Here is a 20,323-nt window from a genome sequence, read left to right on the forward strand (position 1 = left end):
TCCTTTGAGACTCTGAGGCTAGAGGCTCTCTTCTCAGGGAAAGAAAAAACCCACAAAACTTAGTCTTCAGGTGGCACATGGCTCCTAAGAAGCCCTTCCGAACCCCATGAGATAAGAATACGTTTCATTCGCTGAGGACATTTTTATTGAGCACCTGCTATGCCAGACATTGCGTTAAGAGCTGGGGATACTTGTAGGAACAAAACAGACACACACAAAACATCTCTGTCTTTGTCAAGCTTCCTTCCACTCTACCTACTTCTACTCTACTTGGAAAATAAAATTACGTAGGCCGTGTTGGGAGGTGTTAAGTACTATGGAGAAGTACAAAGCAGGGGAGGGACCCGGGAGCAGTGGTGAGAGGGCAGTGGAGCCTTAGGAGGGGACGAGATGGCGACTGGGATGGCCTCACGGACAAGGTGACATTTGAACAAAGCCCCCGAGCCGGTGGCGAAGGACGAGCCTCGCTGATGATCTGGCCACGGGGGGAAGGGTGTGCGCTGCAGGAAGAACAAGACAGAGGCCCAGAGGCCCAGAGGCAAGGTGGTCCCTGGCATGTGGAAGACAGGAAGCTTATGGGGCTGGAGCCGGCAGGGACAGGGGTGAGGTCAGAGTGGTGACTGAGGCCAGATCACACAGGGCCTCAGCGGCCCTCGCGGGGAGTGTTGGCTCCTGCACTAAGTGAACTGCAGAGCCGTTAAGGGTTTCGACAGAAGAATACCAGGATCTGACGCATCATTTAGCAAGGTTGTCCCAGCTGCCTGTTGAAAATAGATCATAAGAGGAGTAAAGGTGGAAGCAAGGAGACCAGTTAGGAGATGATGATAATAACCCAGGCCTGAGACGATGGTGGCCTGGACCAGGGTGGAAATGGTGGAGGAGGTAAGATGTGGTGAAGGTGTGGATGTATTCTTTTTTTTTTTTTTAAATATGATGTTTATTTTTGAAAGAGAGAAAGCACTAGTGGGGAGGGACAGAGAGAGAGGGAGACACAGAATCTGAAGCAGGCTCCAGGCTCTGCTCTGTTAGCAAAGAGCCCGATGCGGAGCCTGAATCCACGAACCACAGGATCATGACCTGAGCCGAAGTCGGACGCTTAACCCACTGAGGCACCAGGCGACCCGCTGATGATGAATGTTCTTCTCCCCGTGACGTGCTCTTTTGTGGGAGTGCAGCATTGCAGCCATTTTCCAATCAGGACAGTCCCTATAGGAGATTAGTTTGTCTAGCTTTGGTGGCTGCCATAAGAGAGGGAGTGGTGTCGGAAGTGGTCTTCTTTCTTAAGAAGGAATTGTTCTCGACGATGACAGGACCACAGAAGCTTAGAGCTTAACAGAGATGATCCGTCCAGCTTGCAAACCCCCGCATTCCCAGCTCTATGGCAGGGGACCCCGGGGCGGAGATGGGTGAAAGGAGTGAGCGTGGGGGCTTCTGCTTCCTTCCAGCTGCGCCTCACTTTACAGAAGAGGAGCCCAGAGAGGCCACTTCCCGAGGGCACATGTGTGCCACCCACAGTACACACCATCCGTCACCGCGAGCTGGCGAGGGGGGTCGCAGGAGGGTGCCGGCCTCTCCGTGAGGCAGGGACCTTCTGTCAGTGACTCACCTCTGATCTGTGGACCAGAAGTCAGAATCAGGGAGGGGTCTGGGAGTCACAGGAGGCCACCAGCCCAGAAACAGAGGGGGTGGAGTGGGCAGCAGATGGAGCTGTGGCAGAAGGGTGCCTCCAGGGGCAGAGCCAGGGCCCTAGCTGAGGAGACAGACTTGACTCAGATGTGCTTCCGGAGGCCGAGGGGTAGGGGAACGAGATCCAGTGTTCCCTCACAGGCCTTTCTTGGGGTCGCAGCGATCACTGTCGCTCTCAACTCTCGTCTCTCCCCATGGCCTGCGACAGGGAGCTGCCCCCGCGTAGGACTGTTTGGGTTAAGGCCACGTGGCAGGTCCCAGAGGTGCGTTGGCCCCCTGGGCCGTGAGCAGAGGGCTTGGGGCCCAGCCCACGGGGGAGCCCCTGCTGCTGAGAGCAGGGAGCCCAGTGCAGGCTTACGGGGGACCCTGCGTGGGAGGCCTGTGTTTGCACGGATTGCACGCTTGGGCGTGCAGTGAGAAATGGGAGTGGCGTCGACCTTGGCGACCTTGGTTTTGACTTCTCGGGGGCTCTGTGTTTCCGCAGGTTGCCAGAGCCCCCCCCCCCCCCCCCCAACGCCCCAAGGTTGGTACTGGCGAAGTCTTCCCTTTTATTTAGAAGCCAAAATCAGTATTCAGGAGGTTCATTTCGTCCTGTTTAATTTTCTTATCCTGAATTTCCCACGGAACGAATTATTCAAGGATGAAACACGTTTGTTTAGAGAAGGTGGGGCGTGGAGGCAGTTCACGCCTTCGGTGCACACTTCCCGCCCGCGTGTGTAGACCACCTGTCTCAAGCGGGTTTACTTGCTTATCTTTACGGGGGCGGTTCAGAGAGGCCGTGGTCTGTTCATTCATTGATCCGTTCATCCGTCCATTTGTGAAAAGTGGTGCCGGGCACGCGGCCGCGACAGGGACAGGACAGAGGCCCCTGACCTCAGCCGCCGTCCGTGCACGCGTCACAGAAAACGAGGCACGTGCGGGAAATGTGCAGAGTGACCGCTCACTGGCACCGAGGAGACAGAGCAGGACAGGGTGAGAGGGTGCAGGGTGCCTGGTGGGGGGGGTGCTGCCGTTTTCGACAGGACAGACCCCAACGAGGTGCGGCCTTCGAGGAAGGGCTTGAAGGAGGTGAGCGAGGAGCCACGGGGATGGCTGGAGGAAGGGTGCTCCAGGCAGAGACAGCAGAAGGCTCGGACGCCCGGGGCGGAGCGGGAGCGTGAGGCCGGGGTCTTCTAGAAATCTCTTGGAGGCTCTGTGGCTGGGGCACAGGGGACAGGTCAGGGAGGAGGGGCCCGATCACTGGGGGGCTGCGCGGGGGCGGGGCGTGGGAGGGCTCGGGCTTTTACCTGAGTGAGGTGGGGGTCCGTGGAGGGTGGACGTGGCTTTGGCAGCCTCCCCAGGGCCGCCGTGAGGACAGATGGGGCGGGAGTGGCGAGGGCATGGGGCAAAGCTAGGGGGAGACAGACGGGTTGTCGCTTTTCTCTTCCTCCCTCCTACACACACGTACGTCGAGTCTGTGATTAGCCAGCGTAAGTGCTCAGTGACGATGGTACCTTCGGATAAACGTATTTTCGGGTACAGAAAGTCTATTCGGGTTCCTTTCTGGGGACTCCCCTGCGCTCCGCAGAAATGCCTGCTGCCGTGTGTCGAGGCAGCGGAAAACCACAGATGCTTAAATAATAGTACAGGGCAGGGGCCCCCCAGTCTCTGGGCCCCTAAGCAGGGATTCTTGACATTGGACGAAGATCTGGAAATTTTGCGTAAATGTGGAGGTTTGCAAATCTAGTGAGTGAGGAATTCTTTGGTCTGTGAAGCTCCATGTCTTGCCAGCCATCCACCTGAGGCGTGGGCTGTGGTGAGGACGGGGGTGTAGAGCCGTGTGGCCGTCCCACTCCCTCCCGGCACATCCTGCTCCCCTCTCCCCTGCGTTCTCTGTTACCCCCGCTCTGTCCTGTGCTGCTGGGGCTCCTCGCTTCACCCAGCAGAATACGTGGCCTCCGTTCATCTCTTCTGGAACTTCACTTGAGAACGGCGGGTCCTTCTACCCCCGCGATGCCTCCCCCGCCCTGAGGTGAACAGACATCTTCACTTGCTTCTACTGTTGGTGGCTGTTGAGTGTCAGTGTGTCAAAGCATAGGCCTCTGGTGTCTCAGGGGGTTCACTCCCCTGTTCCCCACAGGTGGCCGATGGGGTCTGGGGCCTCTAATTCATTTGGCACAGCTGTGGGTGCACTGGACAAGGCTCTTCGTGGGCGGGAAATGGACCGCCCTCGCCATCCCTGAAGCGGAAATAGAATGTGCTGCTCCCACGTCTACTTGCTTGGAAAGTCTACGTAGAGCTTCTCAGTGGAGTGCTGAAATCAGAAAGATGTAGAGAGAGTCTCTACAAGGGCCCTCCCTGGATATAGCCCTTCCTGGTCACCCAGTGTATTCCTGCTGTGGATGGACCTGGGAAGGGTCCGGGGACGGTTGGCTCAGTCTTGTGAGGCCTTAAGTTTCCCTAAATCCTTTCAAGCAGCTACATCCATCCCCCTTTTGTATTAATTAAATGTGCACTCCGTAACACCCACGATCCTCGTTTTTCCCAGAAAATACTTCTAAGAATCTCCACATTTCGGAGCAAAAGGTTGTAGTTCCTATACTCAGAGCCCCTTTGTTGGGGGTGGGTGTGGAGAGTCAGGATGTTTTACTTTTCCTCACTTATTCATTTTTTTAATAGAGAGAGAGCCAGAGCTCACAAGCAGGGGAGGGGCAGAGAGAGGGAGAGAGAGAATCCCAAGCAGGCTCCACACCACCAGCACAGATCCCAGTGCGGGGCTCGAGCTCATGAACCATGAGATCGTGATCTAAGCCGAACGCTGGTGCCCCTCCTCATGTATTCTTTATACTGATCTAGCACGTTCCATAAACTTGTTGATTGGGCTTGAAGTAACAGTTTTTTCATCTCCCTCATTTTATTTTATTTTTAAGTATTTATTTTTGAGAGAACACAAGCAGAGGAAGGTCAGAGAGGCAGGGGGACAGAGCGTCCGAAGCCGGATCTACACTGAGGGCAGCAAGCCCAGTGTGGGGCTTGAACTCACAGACCAAGATCGTGACCTGAGCCAAAGTTAGAAGCTCAACTGACTGAGCCATGTAGGTGCCCTAGTATTTTTTTAATGTTTATTTTGACAGAGAGAGGGGAGGGGGAGAGAGAGAGAATGAGAGCGCAATGAGCACTGGGGAAGGGCAGAGAGAGAGGGAGAAAGAGAATCCCAAGCAGCTTCCACACTGTCAACACAGAGCCCAATGCGGGGCTCAGTCCCATGAACTGTGAAATCATGACCTGAACCAAAACCAAGAGTGCAAATGCTTAACTGACTGCGCCACCCAGGTGCCCTTCCATTCCCTTATTTTAAAAATGAGGGGCACCTGGGTGGCTCAGTCAGTCGAGCCTCTGACTTTGGCTCAGGTCATGATCTCACAGTTCGTGAGTTCCAGCCCCGCGTCGGGCTCTACTCTCAGCAAGGAGCCCACTTCGGATCCTCTGTCTCCCTCTCTCTGTGCCCCTTCCCCCTGCTCGCTCTCTCTCTCTCTCTCTCTCTCTCTCTCTCTCTCTCTCTCTCAAAGATAAACATTAAAAAAAATTTTTTTTTCAATAAAAATGAGATCTCAGGTCGATCCACTGGAAGTGTTATATGTAAGTAAACACACGGGCTTGTCTTTTAAAGTATTGCCTTTAGGCCGTGCCATATTTGGCTACAATAAAATGCCATCATGCAGTGCTTTATTACTACTTGAATTCACTTAGGCTGCAGCTCAGAGACTGCCTCCCCCCCTCAGGTCCCTCAGCTGTGGCTCTCGGAGCCCCTAGCGGAGACACTGCTCAGTCAGCCTGCGGCTCTGTCCCTGGGGAAGCATGGCCCCTGTCCCATCGCCCCCCTGTGCCCATCGCCCCCCTCTGCCCATCGCCCCCCTGTCCCATCGCCCCCCTGTGCCCATCGCCCCCCTCTGCCCATCGCCCCCCTCTGCCCATCGCCCCCCTCTGCCCATCACCCCGCTGGCGCTGTGGGGGAGGGAGCCGAGGTGCATTCAGCTGCTGTCGCGGCCGCTGCCCCCCAAACTCCAGAGCTGCAGCCCAGTAACGTGGCACAACTTCTTGATGGAGTCTGTAGGGAAAGGCAGTTAGTTCTAGCGACAGAAGCGACACGTTGGCTCGGTGCTTGTGAGCGCCGACATGATCGGGCCTGACGACCAGCTCCCCAGAGTGACTTTCTTTGATTCGGTGCTTCCCAGAAGCGGCATCCTACTGGAATATTTTGGTTCCTCAGATTGAGACCGGGTGTGAAATTAGTTGAAATGTATCAGTTGGAAAATCTTGCCTTATGTTTCTAGGTAAATCAATTTGTGGGATTTAAAGTGAACATCTTGCAGCTTGAAGACGAACCACGGCGTGGAAGTATTGGTTACTTGGCATGTTTTGGCTTCTCTCAGCCCTTAGGCGCATCAGTGAAAGTTCTTTAATTAGCCTATCTGTAAGTCTAGTGTTAATATAGTCTTTTCTCTATATTAAGGACAGGCCTTTTGTTTTTGTTTTTGTTTTTAAGTTTATCTATTTTGAGAGAGAAAAAGAGCATGAGCAAGGGAGGGGCAGAGAGAGAGAGAGGGAGGGAGAGAATCTCAAGCAGGCTGCACACTGTCAGGCTGGAGCCGGACGCAGGGCTTGATCCCAGGAGCCCTGAGATCATGACCTGAGCCGTAAACCAAGAGTCAGATGCTAAACCCACTGAGCTACCCGGGTTCCCCAGGACAGGGTTATTTTGTTTATTTTTTGTTTCTATTCAGCCCTGAAAAAAGAGTTAGCATAATGAGAAGGCATAATTACAGGTGATTTAATGGCAACACACACATTTATGGATATTCAAAGAAGAGCTAAGGAGTGTGGTCTCCCCCTGCCCCCCAGTGCTTTCATACCCGCTCAGCGTGGGGCTCACTGATTTCTGTGAACCTCAGGTCTGCAGGAGCGTTTTCTAAAGAGGAGGAGGAAGAAGATGCCTCCCACCTATCTCTTCGTCCCCCGTGTGCCATAGCCCGCTGCCACTTTGTGATTCGCTGTTTATTCCCAAATGGAATAAATGGAACTCCAAGGTCACCAAGCAAGAGCGCGGCTCTGGAGAGTGAGCAGTAACTAGGATATGAAGCTTCTGGGATTCTGGCTGTGTGTCAGGCTGATGCTTTTAGTGGGCTTCTAGAATCCCCTTCTCACCACAGCTTTGTGAGGTATGCATACCATCATCCCTGTGTCACAGATGAGGAAACTGAGGCACAGAGAGGTTCAGGTTGCCAGGCTGCTGAGTGAGGACGTGGAAGGACCCTCTGAGATCTCACGCAGGTCTTTAAGGAAGAACGTGGCATATTCCCCATGTAAGTGTGTGGTAAAGAAAATATGAGCTGTATGGTCCTACATCACAAAGTTTATATTTGTGAATGGGGCCAGGAGGAGGCAGCAGGAGGAACTCATGGATGTGTGTGGTTCTTGTCGGAAGAGAGGCTGATGGCAAGACGTGTAACTGGGCGAGAGCCTCCAGGACACTCCCGACTATGGACTGGAAGAGCTCACCACTCGGGGACACTAGAGCCATCGGAGGTGCGGTGGTGCTGTTGGGCACACTGGCCAGCTTGGAAGGGTCTGACTACCGAGCAGCCCATTAGCACAGAGGGCAGGGGTGGGGGCTCGGGGAGCCTTCTTCTCTGGGTCCTGGGAGGCAGGCTGGCTGGGCAATGGCGGCCTCTTCTGCAGGGTCCCGGGGTCCTCTCCAGCTGCCACAGGCTCTGAGGCCATGAGAGTGGCTGGCCCTGGAGGAACCAGAAACTTGCGGGTAGAACTGGGCCAGGGAGGGAAATCCGAGGTGACCTGTCTCTTCCCGACTTCCACTCCAGGTCCTTCTTGCCTGTTGGTGTCCTACCTGTGTCTGGTATTAGCTGCGATTTTCCACCTGCCCCAGGCTGTCGTCTCAAGCAACCTAATCTGAGGAAGTCAGGCACAAAGTAGGCTCTGAAACAAAAACTCTTATCAGTTCTGGCCATTTTCCTCCAAGGGTTTGAATCAGAAGAGGACGGACATAGCAAAGTGTACTTCTCTTGCCAGACACAGTGTCCCTCCCTATGTGTGCACAGGGCAGGGCCCTGAGGGACGTCTGGAGCAGTCTGCTCTCTGCCAGGTAGGAGGGACAAGGGTCCGCATGAGAGCATTCGATGGCCTGCCGCTTTACTTTTAGGGAGATGCATTAATTCAGTTACGAGAGCTAAGGCCAGTTGGAGAAGCGGGGAGAAGGTGGTCCCTTGTGATGTTCGGTGTATCTGGTATAGTGGAGCCATGCTATCTGTGTGTTTATGTTACATACGATCAGTTATACTCCTGGCAAGAGATTTAAATGCTCTGTGACATCTGTCCTTCAGTCCTGTCCCCGGGATTATGAGTGACCCACAAACCTGTTTTTCCCTGATGGTCTGAGCTCGTGCAGTTGCCCACGTTCTTGAGCATCCAGACTCTACTCTGGGGGTGATCAAGACCCCTAGACACGTGTGGGCGTGTCACCCCGGATTTACAGACCACGTCTCTGTTTCTGTGGCAGAACTGACTTTGCTGGAGTTAATGGAGAGTGAAGCTGCTGGTCGAGGAATTTTCTTTCTTTTTTAAATTTTTTTTAATGTTTATTTATTTTTGAGAGACAGAGACAGAGAGAGAGCGCGAGAGAGCATGAACAGGGGAGGCACGCAGAGAGAGGGAGACACAGAATCTGAAGCAGGCTCCAGGCTCTGAGCTATCAGTGCAGAGACCGACGTGGGGCTCGAACCCACAAACCGTGAGGTCATGACCTGAGCCAAAGTCACATGCTCATCTGGCTGAGCCACCCAGGCACCCCCAATTAAAGGAATTTTCAAGGGCAAGTTGAATTATACTTGTAGGCATCTCCACATTGACTTTAGAAACTCCGCATGCATGACTGCTCTCTGCGTTCAAGTCCCATCTCTCCTCAGACCCCCTGACAAGCTCGTCAGGACCGAGAGAAACACATGTCTCAGTGGACAAATTTTAGCTCTAGTTGATATAGATACTTGTCTAGCCTAAGAGGGAAGTACTTACCCTGAGTTTCCATTTCCTCATCCTTATTTGAAAATGATAATTATTGCCAAATGGAGTCGTCGGGAGGCCCCCAGGAATGCAGCCCCAGAAAGTGCCAACACACACGAGCACCATTGACACCACTCCTCACTCTTTCCAGTGGAGGAACAGGGGGCCCAGGGAGGGGACATCACTGACCATGTGTGGCCAAAGGGCAGCACCTTCCTTCCTTAGATGCACAGCGCACCTGATAATTGCCAGTCTGGGAATGAGCTGGGACAGAGTGGTGAGGACGTGCACAGGTCGCTGAGCTCCAGGGCTGGAGTGTGGGATGCTGAGAAGGTACCTTACACAGAACAGATCTTGGCCTGGAGCCTGGTCTTGGGGCCACTGCCGGCCTGTACAGGCCTCGGAGTAAAGTGGGATGCTGCACCTCCACTGTGGGCACCTGGCCAGCCAGGCCAAAGCAAAGGCTGGATTTCAACCCTTGGTGGCCGCTTTGTGCAGCACGTAAACTATGCAACAGCCCTGGGAGTTAGTGCATTTATAGGATGGTCATGTCAGCCTTCGGGGACTTGATGAACACTGTGGCCCCTTTCCCTAGAAAATAGGGAAACCCAGTTTTTCATTGTTCCAGTGGACTGAGACCTTTCTACACCTAAGGCGTGGATCCGAGGTCAGAGAACCCACGATCTAGAGGGGGGTTGCTCATGTGGCTAGTGTCTGCCTCAGGTTGAGAGCAGTGTATGGTCTGAGTTCTCTAATTTCATGTGAACCACGAAGGTCTCTTGCTCTCAGGAAAAGGTAAAACTCATTTACATGCTATTTCAAAGTTGGAAAGAAGGTCTGCTGAGTCGGCCAGTCTGCACACCTGTACCTGTTCCTTTTCTTTCTGCACATGGGCCCTTCCCTCTGCCTGGAATATTTCCTTCCTCTCTTTACCTTCTCAACTCTTCCCCGGCCCAAACGTCCCTTCCTTAGGGAGAATTCTATTTCCAGGTCAACCCCTGCCGAAGGTCTCCATGGCACCGGGCACTTCTCTCTCCTGCCTTCATTATAGTTAGTTTTGTGCTGGATTGGCAATTAATGTCCACCTTTTTGTTCTCCTTGAAGGAAGAAAGTGGGTCTTGTCACCGTTGTGTTTTCAGCACCTTGGACAGCGTCCCCCCCTCCCCCCCCCCCCCCCCCCCCCCCCCCCCGGTTAAAATAAGTGGCCAGGGAGTGGCTTACCTTTGCAGAAGTGGGAGACAAGATGTCTGTTGCAGGAAGCTGTTTGGTTTCTCATCTTTATGTCTTTTGATCCCTAACTGCCCTTTTCTTGTGTGTCTGACTCTCCTCCTCTCTCCCTGGAGGTGTGCTGAGGCTCCTGGAACACGGGGAGGAGTACGTGTTCACCCTGCCCAGTGCCTATGCTCGGTCTATTCTCACCATCCCATGGGTGGAGCTTGGAGGGAAAGTCAGCATCAGCTGTGCCAAGACTGGGTACTCAGCGACAGTGATATTCCACACAAAGCCTTTTTACGGAGGGAAAGTCCACAGGTAGGAGGCGCCAGGAAGCCTTTGTCTTTGCCTTATCACAAGACCATTTCTTTCCTCCATTAGAAGCTTGGGTTCCAGCCATGGGATGAGTTGGAAATCAAGATAAAGCTAAAAGACCTTTTTTTAAAAGAGGTACTCTTCTTTTCACCCCTCAACACGGTGGTTTTTTGAGCCCTTCCCACTCTACACTTACAGTGAAATCCTTTGGCGATATATTCACGACACACACCAGCAGAATAGGAAGTGCTTCCATTTGTAATAATAACCTTTCCCTTCCCGGGCCACAGTCTGTTTCCCTGCTCTGAAGCAGTTCCATCTGTGAGCTTAGACACTGCCTGAGAGCTCATTTCATGTTCAGTTGAATCCATTAAATAATCCTGAATCCTGTATCATCTCAGATCAGGGCTACTTCTTTTAGTAGCTGGGGAAGCCTGATCCAAAGAAATTGAAGGAAAAGTCTGCTGTTTGAGGGAAGCATTAAGATGTTTTTATTGCCACAGTCCTAGAGCATCATATAAGCAAGCTCCAGTCTTTGCCCTTTTTCTTGGAAAGTGTTCTGTATGGTTCATGTGAGGATGCCAGGGTGTCACCTGGGAAAGTGGATGCCTTTGGTGGCTGTTTTGGAGCCACAGGCGCTGGCTTGCAAGAGCTGATGGTATGTGCTTCTCCACAGTCCCACAGACCATGTCTGTAGCCTGAGATCAGCTGTGGTGGGCACCACAGAGCATGGCAAATGCTACAGATCAGGTCTCTTTCCCTTTAGAGAGCCAGTTGTTAAAACATTGCCAGTGCACCCCTCATACCCTTCTAGAACATACCAGAAGATTTCTGATGCCACCCACAAGCCTTTGCCTCAGCATCTAGCAGCCATGGTGTTTCTCAGACTCAGGGAGAAGGCTTCCAAGCCCATGTTGAAAATTCTAAGTTCAACTGAGCTGGGCCATTAGAAGGAAAGAAGCTTAGCTCCTTCCCACACTTGGCTGCTTTGGAGCAGGCTTTCCCATTTCTACTGCATTACTCTATGCAACAAGCTTGAAGGTGGTGAGGGAGGTGGGGGTATTCTTTCTCCCAGAGTTGGAGGCCTAGAGCTCCCTCAGACCAGGCAGGCGAAGCGAGGAGGGCACAGATCCTACAAAGGCCCCTTGTAAAAAGTGGTCCCTCAAAGCCACTGCTGCGAGTAAGATGCTGTTCACTCAATGCCAAGGGTCCAGGTTTTGCTCAGCCTTCGTTCAGGGAAATGTGCAGATGCCAGGCTGAACGTTTCCCCCTTTTTTCAACGTGATCTCAGGCGGATTGTGGTCAGTCCTGTTTGACCCACAGTTCTTAGTACACACCCAGGACCTGTTGGTGGTTCACATGTAGCACTATTAGATGCTATTTTGGGGAGAAGTATATATTTTTCTTGAATTGCTTGATTTTTCACCCCAATAATAACATGTACCTTTTGTGTGTTTATCAAAATTAAGAAATTAACATTGCTGCATTGCTATTAACTAATGTACAGATTTCATTCAGATCTCACCTGTTTTTCTACCAATGCTTTTTTTTTTCTGATCAAGAATATTAGGTCACAGTTTTAAGAGCTAGTCATTAAGCAAAATGGCAAAAAGCAATCCCTCCTCCTTGCCAACTCATAAAAAAAAATGTGTAAATGTGAGTACACCTTTGGAAGCAAGTCTCTGTTTTGTTAATCTTGGAAAACATGTTCCTTTGACTCATTCATGAATTCAGGGTCACAGCAGAAGTGAAGCACAACCCAACCAACACCATTGTTTGTAAAGCCCACGGAGAATGGAATGGTACCCTAGAGTTCACTTATAACAACGGAGAAACCAGAGTCATTGATACGACCACACTGCCAGTGTACCCCAAGAAGATCAGACCTCTGGAGAAGCAGGGGCCCATGGAGTCCAGGTGGGAGTCAGGTTGGGTTGTTTCTTTCCAGCTTAGCGATCCTTAGCACTTGACCCGAGGAACAGAGAAGAAGCCTCTGAAAGCCCAGCGAATGGAAATGGGCCAGGAATAGTGTTCTTCTCACTTGTTTGGGTGCTTGAATTTTCCACTGTATGTGTCTTAGGGGTAGACCCTTTGGGGTCTTTGGAGCTTTCAGTTTAGTTATTACGTTAAGTGTGGGGTGGGTTTTGAGGATAGCCTTTAAAAAAACTTTTTAAGTTTATTTATTTACTTAGAGAGCACAGGCTGGGGAGGGACAGAGAAAAGGAGAGACAGAATCCCAAGCAGGCCCTGCGCCATGAGTGCAAACTGTGAGATCATGACCGGATCCGAGATCAGGAATTGGATGCTTACCCAACTGGTCCACCCAGGTGCCCACTGACCGTAGACTTTTAATGCCTGTCCTAAAAGAGTTTGTCAACTCAACTGGTCTGTTGCTTGATTGCAGAGTTAAATACAGAGTTGCTAGTCATCAAAGAACTGTGCATAGAAGCAGTGGGATATTTTATTTTTATCGCCAGATTACCGACATTATTAAAAAAAAGTCCGCAATGGCAAGGACGTGATAAAATGGACACCCTGGGTCATATGCTCATAGTAAGAATGTGTGCAGGGTAGCTGCATGGATCAGTGGCTTCAAATGAATTCACTTTAATTTTGTATTCTGTCTTTGGGAATCTATTCTGAAGGAAAATTCTTAAGTTCAAAAAAGGTTTTAAATATAAAATAGGGTATTTTAAAATTTTACTTGTTTGTTTAAAATTTATTTGAGAGAGAGAGAGAGAGAGGGAGAGAGAATGCGAGCAGGCGAGGGGCAGAGAGAGAGAATCCCAAGCAGACTCCACACTGTCAGTGCAGAGCGAGACACGGGGTTTGATCTCACAGTCTGTGAGATCATGCCCAGAGTCAGATGCTTAACCGACTGAGCCACCCAGGTGCCTCTAAATTGGGTATTAAAAAAAACTGTAAACGTAAAAAAAAAAATACACCCAACTGTCCAACATAGGAAAATGGTTAAATTATGGAGTATCCACCCAATTAGTATGTCTACTCCATGGTATGAATACATATAGTACTCATATAGCCACTTAAACATCCGTGCGATGTTTCTGCACGGATCTTCAGAAGAAGCAGGATCTTCTTAGAATATACCACTTTTATTTTTTAGTCCAGGAGGTTAGCAAACTGTGGCCCATGGGCCACGTCCAGGCCGTGGCTGATTTTTTGAAAGTTTTATGGGACCACGGCCATGATCGTTAATTTACCTACTGTTTATGGCTGCCTTTGTGTAGCATTTAAGCAGTTGTGATCAAGACCATATGGTCTGCAAAGCCTACAATGTTTACTGCCTGGCCCTTTATAGAAAATGTTTGCTGAGCTCTTTTAGAGGTCTCTCCCCTCTAAATTTGGGACCACCAGCTTATGATGTGACTCTTCATGGGAGGTCCTGCCCTTGAGAGCACCCCCACCTGGGATGTCCTTGTGCCCAGCTTCTCCCAGAAGTTTCTCCTGCTGTAAAACTGGAGTGAGAGCATTATTCTCCTTGGGGCTCTGTACGGTGGGGCTCAGGGCAGGTCCGGTGGGCAGGCTGAGTGTCCAGCGGGAGCTTAACCCTTGTCAGTTGCCTAATTTTGGTCCCCCTCAGAAGGGGCTGCTCATTGTCCCCACTTTGCTGGCAGCCCTGTGTGGCCTTTCTCAGCTTAATCATCTGACACTCCAGGCTTCCTGCTATTCGAGGCCCTCTCATGGACAGGTCAGGGCTATCCACTGTGGGAGCGTTCTCTGGCCCTGGATCTAATTACAGAGTGTCTGCTTACTCCTGGCTACAGAGGCGTCGTTAGCCCCACTCAGGGAGGGAATCCTCGCTGCTGAGAATTCTGATAGTTCCTTTTATGCACAATCCCAAGTGGCCCTGATGCATTTACGTGAGGAAGTGCACGGGTGATGGTGTCTCGCTTTGCCTCAGTCCCTTTCCTCACCCTCCAGAATGGAGTATGAATCAGGGATGGTCCTGGGACGTTCCTGAGGGTGCGGAAAGCTGTACATCAGGAGCCAATCTAGGCTGCCTTCCGCAGCGAATGAATGAGTGAGTGAGGCAGAGAAGTAATTTTCTATGTAGACATGGGGAAGATGATGGATCCTACCACATAAACGCACACTCCCACGTGGCCCTGTCTGTAACTCCCAACGGTGGAATCCCCTGTGAATAAGCAGCCATCGCTCGTATTTACCAGTTTGCTGACTTTGGACACCTCACCTTATATGGATCTTGTCTTTCTCGTTAAAATGGAGATGGGAATATAGCATCTATACCATTGGGTTGTTATGATTAAATGAGCATTTACATATGTAAAATGTTAGAAATATGATAAATGCAATGAAAGTGTCTGCTATTATTATTGTTGTTTGTAACAGCAGTAGTATTAATACTGGTTCCTCCTCCTATTACTAGATTCAGTTCCTAGACACTCAGCCCTGAGAAAGTCATGCTGCTCAGGATAAGAGGAGAGTGGAAACTTGGGGCCTGTTGGCCCCGGGTTCAAATCCTGGCTCTAGAGGTCTTTGAGGCACCTGGAATGAACTAGCCCTAACAGATGGCCCACCCAGATGCCCTCCCCGCCGCAGCTCTGGCCCCCTTGCTGAGAACTGTCATTGCCAAACGAGCCGTCCCTGTCTGACCACCTCCTCTCCTCCGTGCGTCTCCAGGAACCTCTGGCAGGAGGTGACCAGATACCTGCGGCTGGGGGACATTGATGCTGCCACTGAGCAGAAGCGGCTCCTGGAGGAGAAGCAGCGGGTAGAGGAGCGGAAGCGGGAGAACCTGCACACACCATGGCGGCCCAAGTATTTTATCCAGGAGGTAACTCTGCCACCTGTCTTTGGGGACTTGTCCCAGGTGAGGGGCGGATGGGTCGGTCTTGCTAATGCAGCAGTTTGGATGAATGAGGATGGTCCTGGGAAGGTTTGGGGCAGCTTGGCTCTGGCTTTGGGCCAGGCTGTCCTGTGACACTTCCCTCTGACATCTTCCATCAGAATAGCCTGTCAGCCCGACAGGGGGGCAAGGAATGAATGGGATTGCAGATCTGGATGCTGTCCTATTAAAAAACAGAAACAAAACAAAAAACACAGCCCCTGCTACTTTATCATCAGTGACAAATTAGCCGTGAAGCATCTCACAGCCTGTCTGCACAGCTGGGGGACTGGAACCTTCATGATTCAGAACAAGCGCCCTCTCGGAGCCCTGCCTCCCGTGGGCCAAGTGGGACGGGTGTGCTCAGAAAGGCTGGTGTGAACTGCCACTGTCACCCGGAGAAGTGACAGCGCAAGGCAGTCATCTCCACCAGTCTGCCCACCCACTGGGCAAGAGGGCAAGGCACCATGTGCCCGGTTGAGGCTCTTATGCTTTTAAAGTTGTTTGTGGAGCAGTTGAGGAGCGTCCTGAGAACAGAGTCGCAAACGATGGGAGGGTAAGGAGCCACAGCTTTTAACGCAGGCCCTCGGGGCCTGGCAGCATCGTTGAGGGAACCCCCGTGAGGACTGGTGCAGACACAAGAGTCTGTGAAGGGCCCGGCTACCATTTAACCTCCAGGTGGTCATCGACGGTCTAATTCTTCACAAGAAGCCACAAATCTGAATTTTATGACAAATCTGATATTCACATGATATCAAGGAATCTTCAGTTTAAACATAGAGCCAGTCGAGATATGTCTAAGCTTTCTTTGGCCCCGGGACTGCTACTGTCCGACTTGTGCTGCAAGGAAGGGTTATCCTGTGTAGCAGGAGGCCTGGTGGGGGTGTTAATGACTTTGAGGTGCCCTTACGCTCAGGAGCAGAAGCAGCTGCTGCTCTCCCCCAGGCAGCAACTGGGGCTGTGGGTGAACAGAGACTTCGAGGTTGGCTTCCGATTCAGACAGGAAGCCTGCTTGAGCAGACTGCCTTTATGAGACTCTGAGTGGGAACCACGTCTGGAAGCCTTGCCTCAGTGAGGTGAATCTGTTCTCCAGAGAAACAACAGAGCTGAATGAAGACCCTGGGAAAGCCGGTGGGTATAATTCAGTCCCAGCCCAAAGGCCTGGGAACCCAGGAGGGGAGCCAGTGGTGTCAATGCTGGTGCAAAGGCAGAAGAGATGAGCAATCCCAACTGAAGAAGGGAGGCAGAACAGAAAGAGGAGGGTCAGTCCCTCCTGCCTCTACCTTGTTTGTTTTCAGACCCTCAAAGGCTTGCATAATGCTTATCCACTGTAGGGAGGGAAATCAACTTTACTGAGTGCTTATCTCGTCTGGAAACCTTCACGGACACACTCAGAATGTTTCATCTGGGCACCACGGTGAATCAGGTTAACACATAAAATTAACCATTAAAAAACCCTTCAAGGACCCTTCTGTGTGGTGGATCTAGTTTGCCCGGCTTCTGTGAAAAGTTGGCCATAAAACAAAAACAAACACACACACAAAAAAACCCTAAAAGGCAACAACAACAAAAGCACAGCTCTTCTTCCTGGGTTTAAGGAAAACCAGTATGTTCGTAACAGAAAACTTGAGGATGTGTAAAGAATAAAAATCATCCCAATACCAGAATTGTTACTATTTGGCACATTCCCTTCTAGTCAAGACCCAGATTGTGTACAACATTTTGACTCTCGCCTTTTTCTGATGGTTGGCGTCATTACTCACGTGTGCGGATTCCTGGCCACCTCCTGCTGCCGTGGTGGGGCACTCCCCTCCAGGCCGGTGGGCTGTACATCACTGATCAGGAAAAATTCCTCAGAGGCAGGCCTTGCCTTTTCTCTCGTGTCCGTTCATTGGACCACCCTCTTTTTCTTTCTTGTCCCACTGTTTCAAAGGTGTTTTTTTGGCCACCTAATCTTATATGATGTAACCCGACAAAGCCCCCCTTCTTTGGTTAATCTTAGTTATTTTTTGGGTTTTCCTCCTGACATGCCAAAATGTGAAGATCTTGTCTCACAAAGCAGCCGGGCTGAGGAGGGGTGGCGAGACCGCCGGCGTGGGGTGGTGGTGAGCTCCCAGAACAAGACGCACACACGTATTAGTGGCAGTCCTGAACAGATGCTAATGGAGCACTGCTCTGTGTGGGACTTGGCTTCTAACATAGCAGAGGCTGCGAGCTACCTCTGATTCTCCCCTTGCCCAGCAGAGAGGTCTTCATAAAATGTCTCCTTCTTTCTCTTACAGGGTGACGGCTGGGTATACTTCAATCCTCTTTGGAAGGCACACTGATGGGGTGGAGGTGCAGCTTTCAGAAATAGCCCTGTTTTTTGTAGGAATTAAAGTGGTTCAGTATCAAGGTTCTGCTGGTATTCACGGAGACCTCTTGTTATCCTTCAAGAAATGGTACCTGAGAGAGAACTTATATACTGTGAAAAACACACCACCAAACTACTAGTGGATTGGATTTATTCAAGAGCCATTTGGGGCATGTGTGTATACACAGTTTGTGTGTGAGCTCCCAGTACACTGTATGTTCACACACACACATGCACTATATGCCCATGTCTGCTGGGTATTATTACACATGTAAATACTGCACTTAACCAAGATTTAAGTGGGTAATTATGAGCTCCTTTTTATCAACGAGGTTTGAAGTTTTCTATTTTTCACTTTGCCAAAAATGTTTTGCACTCACAAAAGTACTCTCGGGTAGTCAACTCCTGTCAAAACAAAGGTGAGTTGGCATGGCCCAGTTGATGTCCATATGGTAGAAAGTGGCTCATTCCTGGTGGAAGTGTAGGTGGCTGTCACTTCACAATTGTTGTTGTGATTCCCACCTCCCTGTCCACTTCAGCATTTCGTTTGTCCTTAAGAAAAACTGCTATTTCCTGCTGAATGGTGGTGAGTGGGCAAGAAGCTGTTAAAGGTTTATGCCAGAGCCTTCCAAGAATGGAGCACCTTTGGGAGGACCGAGCCCACCTTGGAATATTCCTCCTATCTACTTGCCCCAAAATCTGACAATTTCTCATGCTCAAAGTATTAGTAATACATCTTCCAGAAGCTGCTTCTTTTACAGTAGAAACCAAGTCATACAGAGACTTCACTACTTTTGTGATGAAAAAGGGCTTTAGAAGTTAAATACACGCATCCATATCCAGAACTGCACAACCACAGCCTCAATTTTGTATTTAGTTTGGGGAAAGAGAAAAGAATGTCCTGTGGATTTTTTAAGTGCGCCTCTCTTGTTTGACCCAAACTCTGCAGGAAAACCACTGTGATTAAATAACACACACAGAAAGACCACGTAAGTATTCCATGGTTTCAGCTGAATTTCAGTCCTCTGCCTTTACAAATGAGGTCAAGACATGACTAGAATATACAGCAAGGAAAATGAAGTATTTGATTATTGCTCAGTGCTTAATTTATTTTTTACTGTGCCACTCAGAATATTTATAAAACCCAGTAGCATGAACGCTTCTCTGTAGTAATACTGATTTTGTGCCTTTTTGTCTGCTTTCTTAAGACCAATTGTTCACTTTGTAGATATTAGACAAATATATTTCGATTAAGTACTGTACCTGCCTGTGTGTGTGTATTTTATTTTTAGGGATCCAAAATGTCAGTTGGAATTGGTGGCTCTGACTGAGCTCAAATTTTATTGGTTGGATATTGCCAATTTGGTGTGAACAGCAATCGCATTTCTATCAAAACAGCGTTTTAAATACATTTTTAAAATCTACCAGATAGGGGCGCCTGGGTGGCGCAGTCGGTTACGCGTCCGACTTCAGCCAGGTCACGATCTCGCGGTCCGTGAGTTCGAGCCCCGCGTCGGGCTCTGGGCTGATGGCTCAGAGCCTGGAGCCTGTTTCCAATTCTGTGTCTCCCTCTCTCTCTGCCCCTCCCCCGTTCATGCTCTGTCTCTCTCTGTCCCAAAAATAAATAAACGTTGAAAAAAAAAATAAAAAAAATGAACATTAAAAAAGTTTTAAATAAAAATATAAAATATTGTGAGATATATACAGAAGATTTATATAAAGTGTGTTAGAGTTCCAAGAATAAACACTCATATACCTACTGCTTACCTTAAATGACACATTTTGTGTCCCTAAAAAATTGTATCCCCCTCCTTGACCATAGAGGCAATAGCACTGTCCTGATTCTTGGAGTAATTGTGGTTTTTGTTATTATTATTATTGATATGTTTGTGCATTTTTTAAACCCCCACACATTCTATGTGTAGTTATAAACAGCATGCTTGGTTTTGTCTATTTGAGCTAACATTTCGTTTATGGGCCAATCTATGTTACGAGTTGCTCTATTTGTTCACTTTCCTATTCTTTTTTTGCTGAATTTACACATTATATTCTTTTATTGTGGTAAATATATATGTAACAAAATTTACTATTTTAGTAGTTTTTAAGTATGCAGTTCGATGGCATTAAATACATTCACATTATTGTGTAACTAGCACGGCCATCTATCTCCAGTTTCCATCTTCCCAAATTGAAACTCTGTATGTGTTAAACAATGACTCTGCACTCCTACCCTCCATCTCTGCAACCCCTAGCAACCAACCATTCTATTTTGTTTTTATGAATTTGACTACTGTAAGCACCTCATATAAGTGGAATCATTATATACATGTCCTCTTGTGTCTAGCTTATTTTACTTGGCATAATGTGTTCCAAGTTCATCAGAATTTCCTTTTTAAGGCTGAATAATATTCCATTGTATGTATATATATACCATATTTTGTTAATCTATTTACCTATCCATGAACATTTGGGCTGTTGACATCTTTTGGCTGTTGTGAATAATGCTACTATGAACATGGGGGTGCAGGTATCTGAGAACCTGCTTTTCTTTTGGGGATATACACACCCAGAAGTAGAAGTACTGTATCATATGAAAATTCCATGTTTAATTTTTGAGTACCTGCCATACTGCTTGCCACAGTGACTGCACCATTTTGGAATCCTACCAGCAACGCATAAGGGTTTGAATTTCCCCACATCCTCCCCAACACTTGCTTTTTTCTGTTTTATAATAATCATCATAATGGGTGTAAAGTGCCATCTCATTGTGGTTTTGATTTGCAGTTCCCTAATGATTAGTGATGTTGTTGAGCATCTTCCCTTGTGTATCGGCCATT

General features: G+C 49.5%; 1 protein-coding gene across 1 annotated transcript in view; it reads left to right on the forward strand.

Moving 5' to 3' along the window:
• The window catches only part of OSBPL10 (oxysterol binding protein like 10), a 308,147-nt gene extending 289,242 nt beyond the window's left edge, over positions 1–18,905 (forward strand). The window contains exons 9-12 of the mRNA XM_047099830.1: positions 10,083–10,269; positions 12,001–12,183; positions 14,929–15,082; positions 17,416–18,905. Coding sequence (XP_046955786.1) covers positions 10,083–10,269; positions 12,001–12,183; positions 14,929–15,082; positions 17,416–17,460 — 569 coding nt within the window. The 3' untranslated portion in view covers positions 17,461–18,905. The remainder of the gene's footprint in view (positions 1–10,082; positions 10,270–12,000; positions 12,184–14,928; positions 15,083–17,415) is intronic.
• Positions 18,906–20,323: the final 1,418 nt, after the last annotated feature.

The sequence above is a fragment of the Lynx rufus genome, unplaced genomic scaffold, assembly GCF_022079265.1.
Source record: "Lynx rufus isolate CCGP_SWC_20201006 ecotype Redwood Valley unplaced genomic scaffold, mLynRuf1.p SCAF_5, whole genome shotgun sequence".
NCBI classification, from domain to species: Eukaryota; Metazoa; Chordata; class Mammalia; order Carnivora; family Felidae; genus Lynx; species Lynx rufus.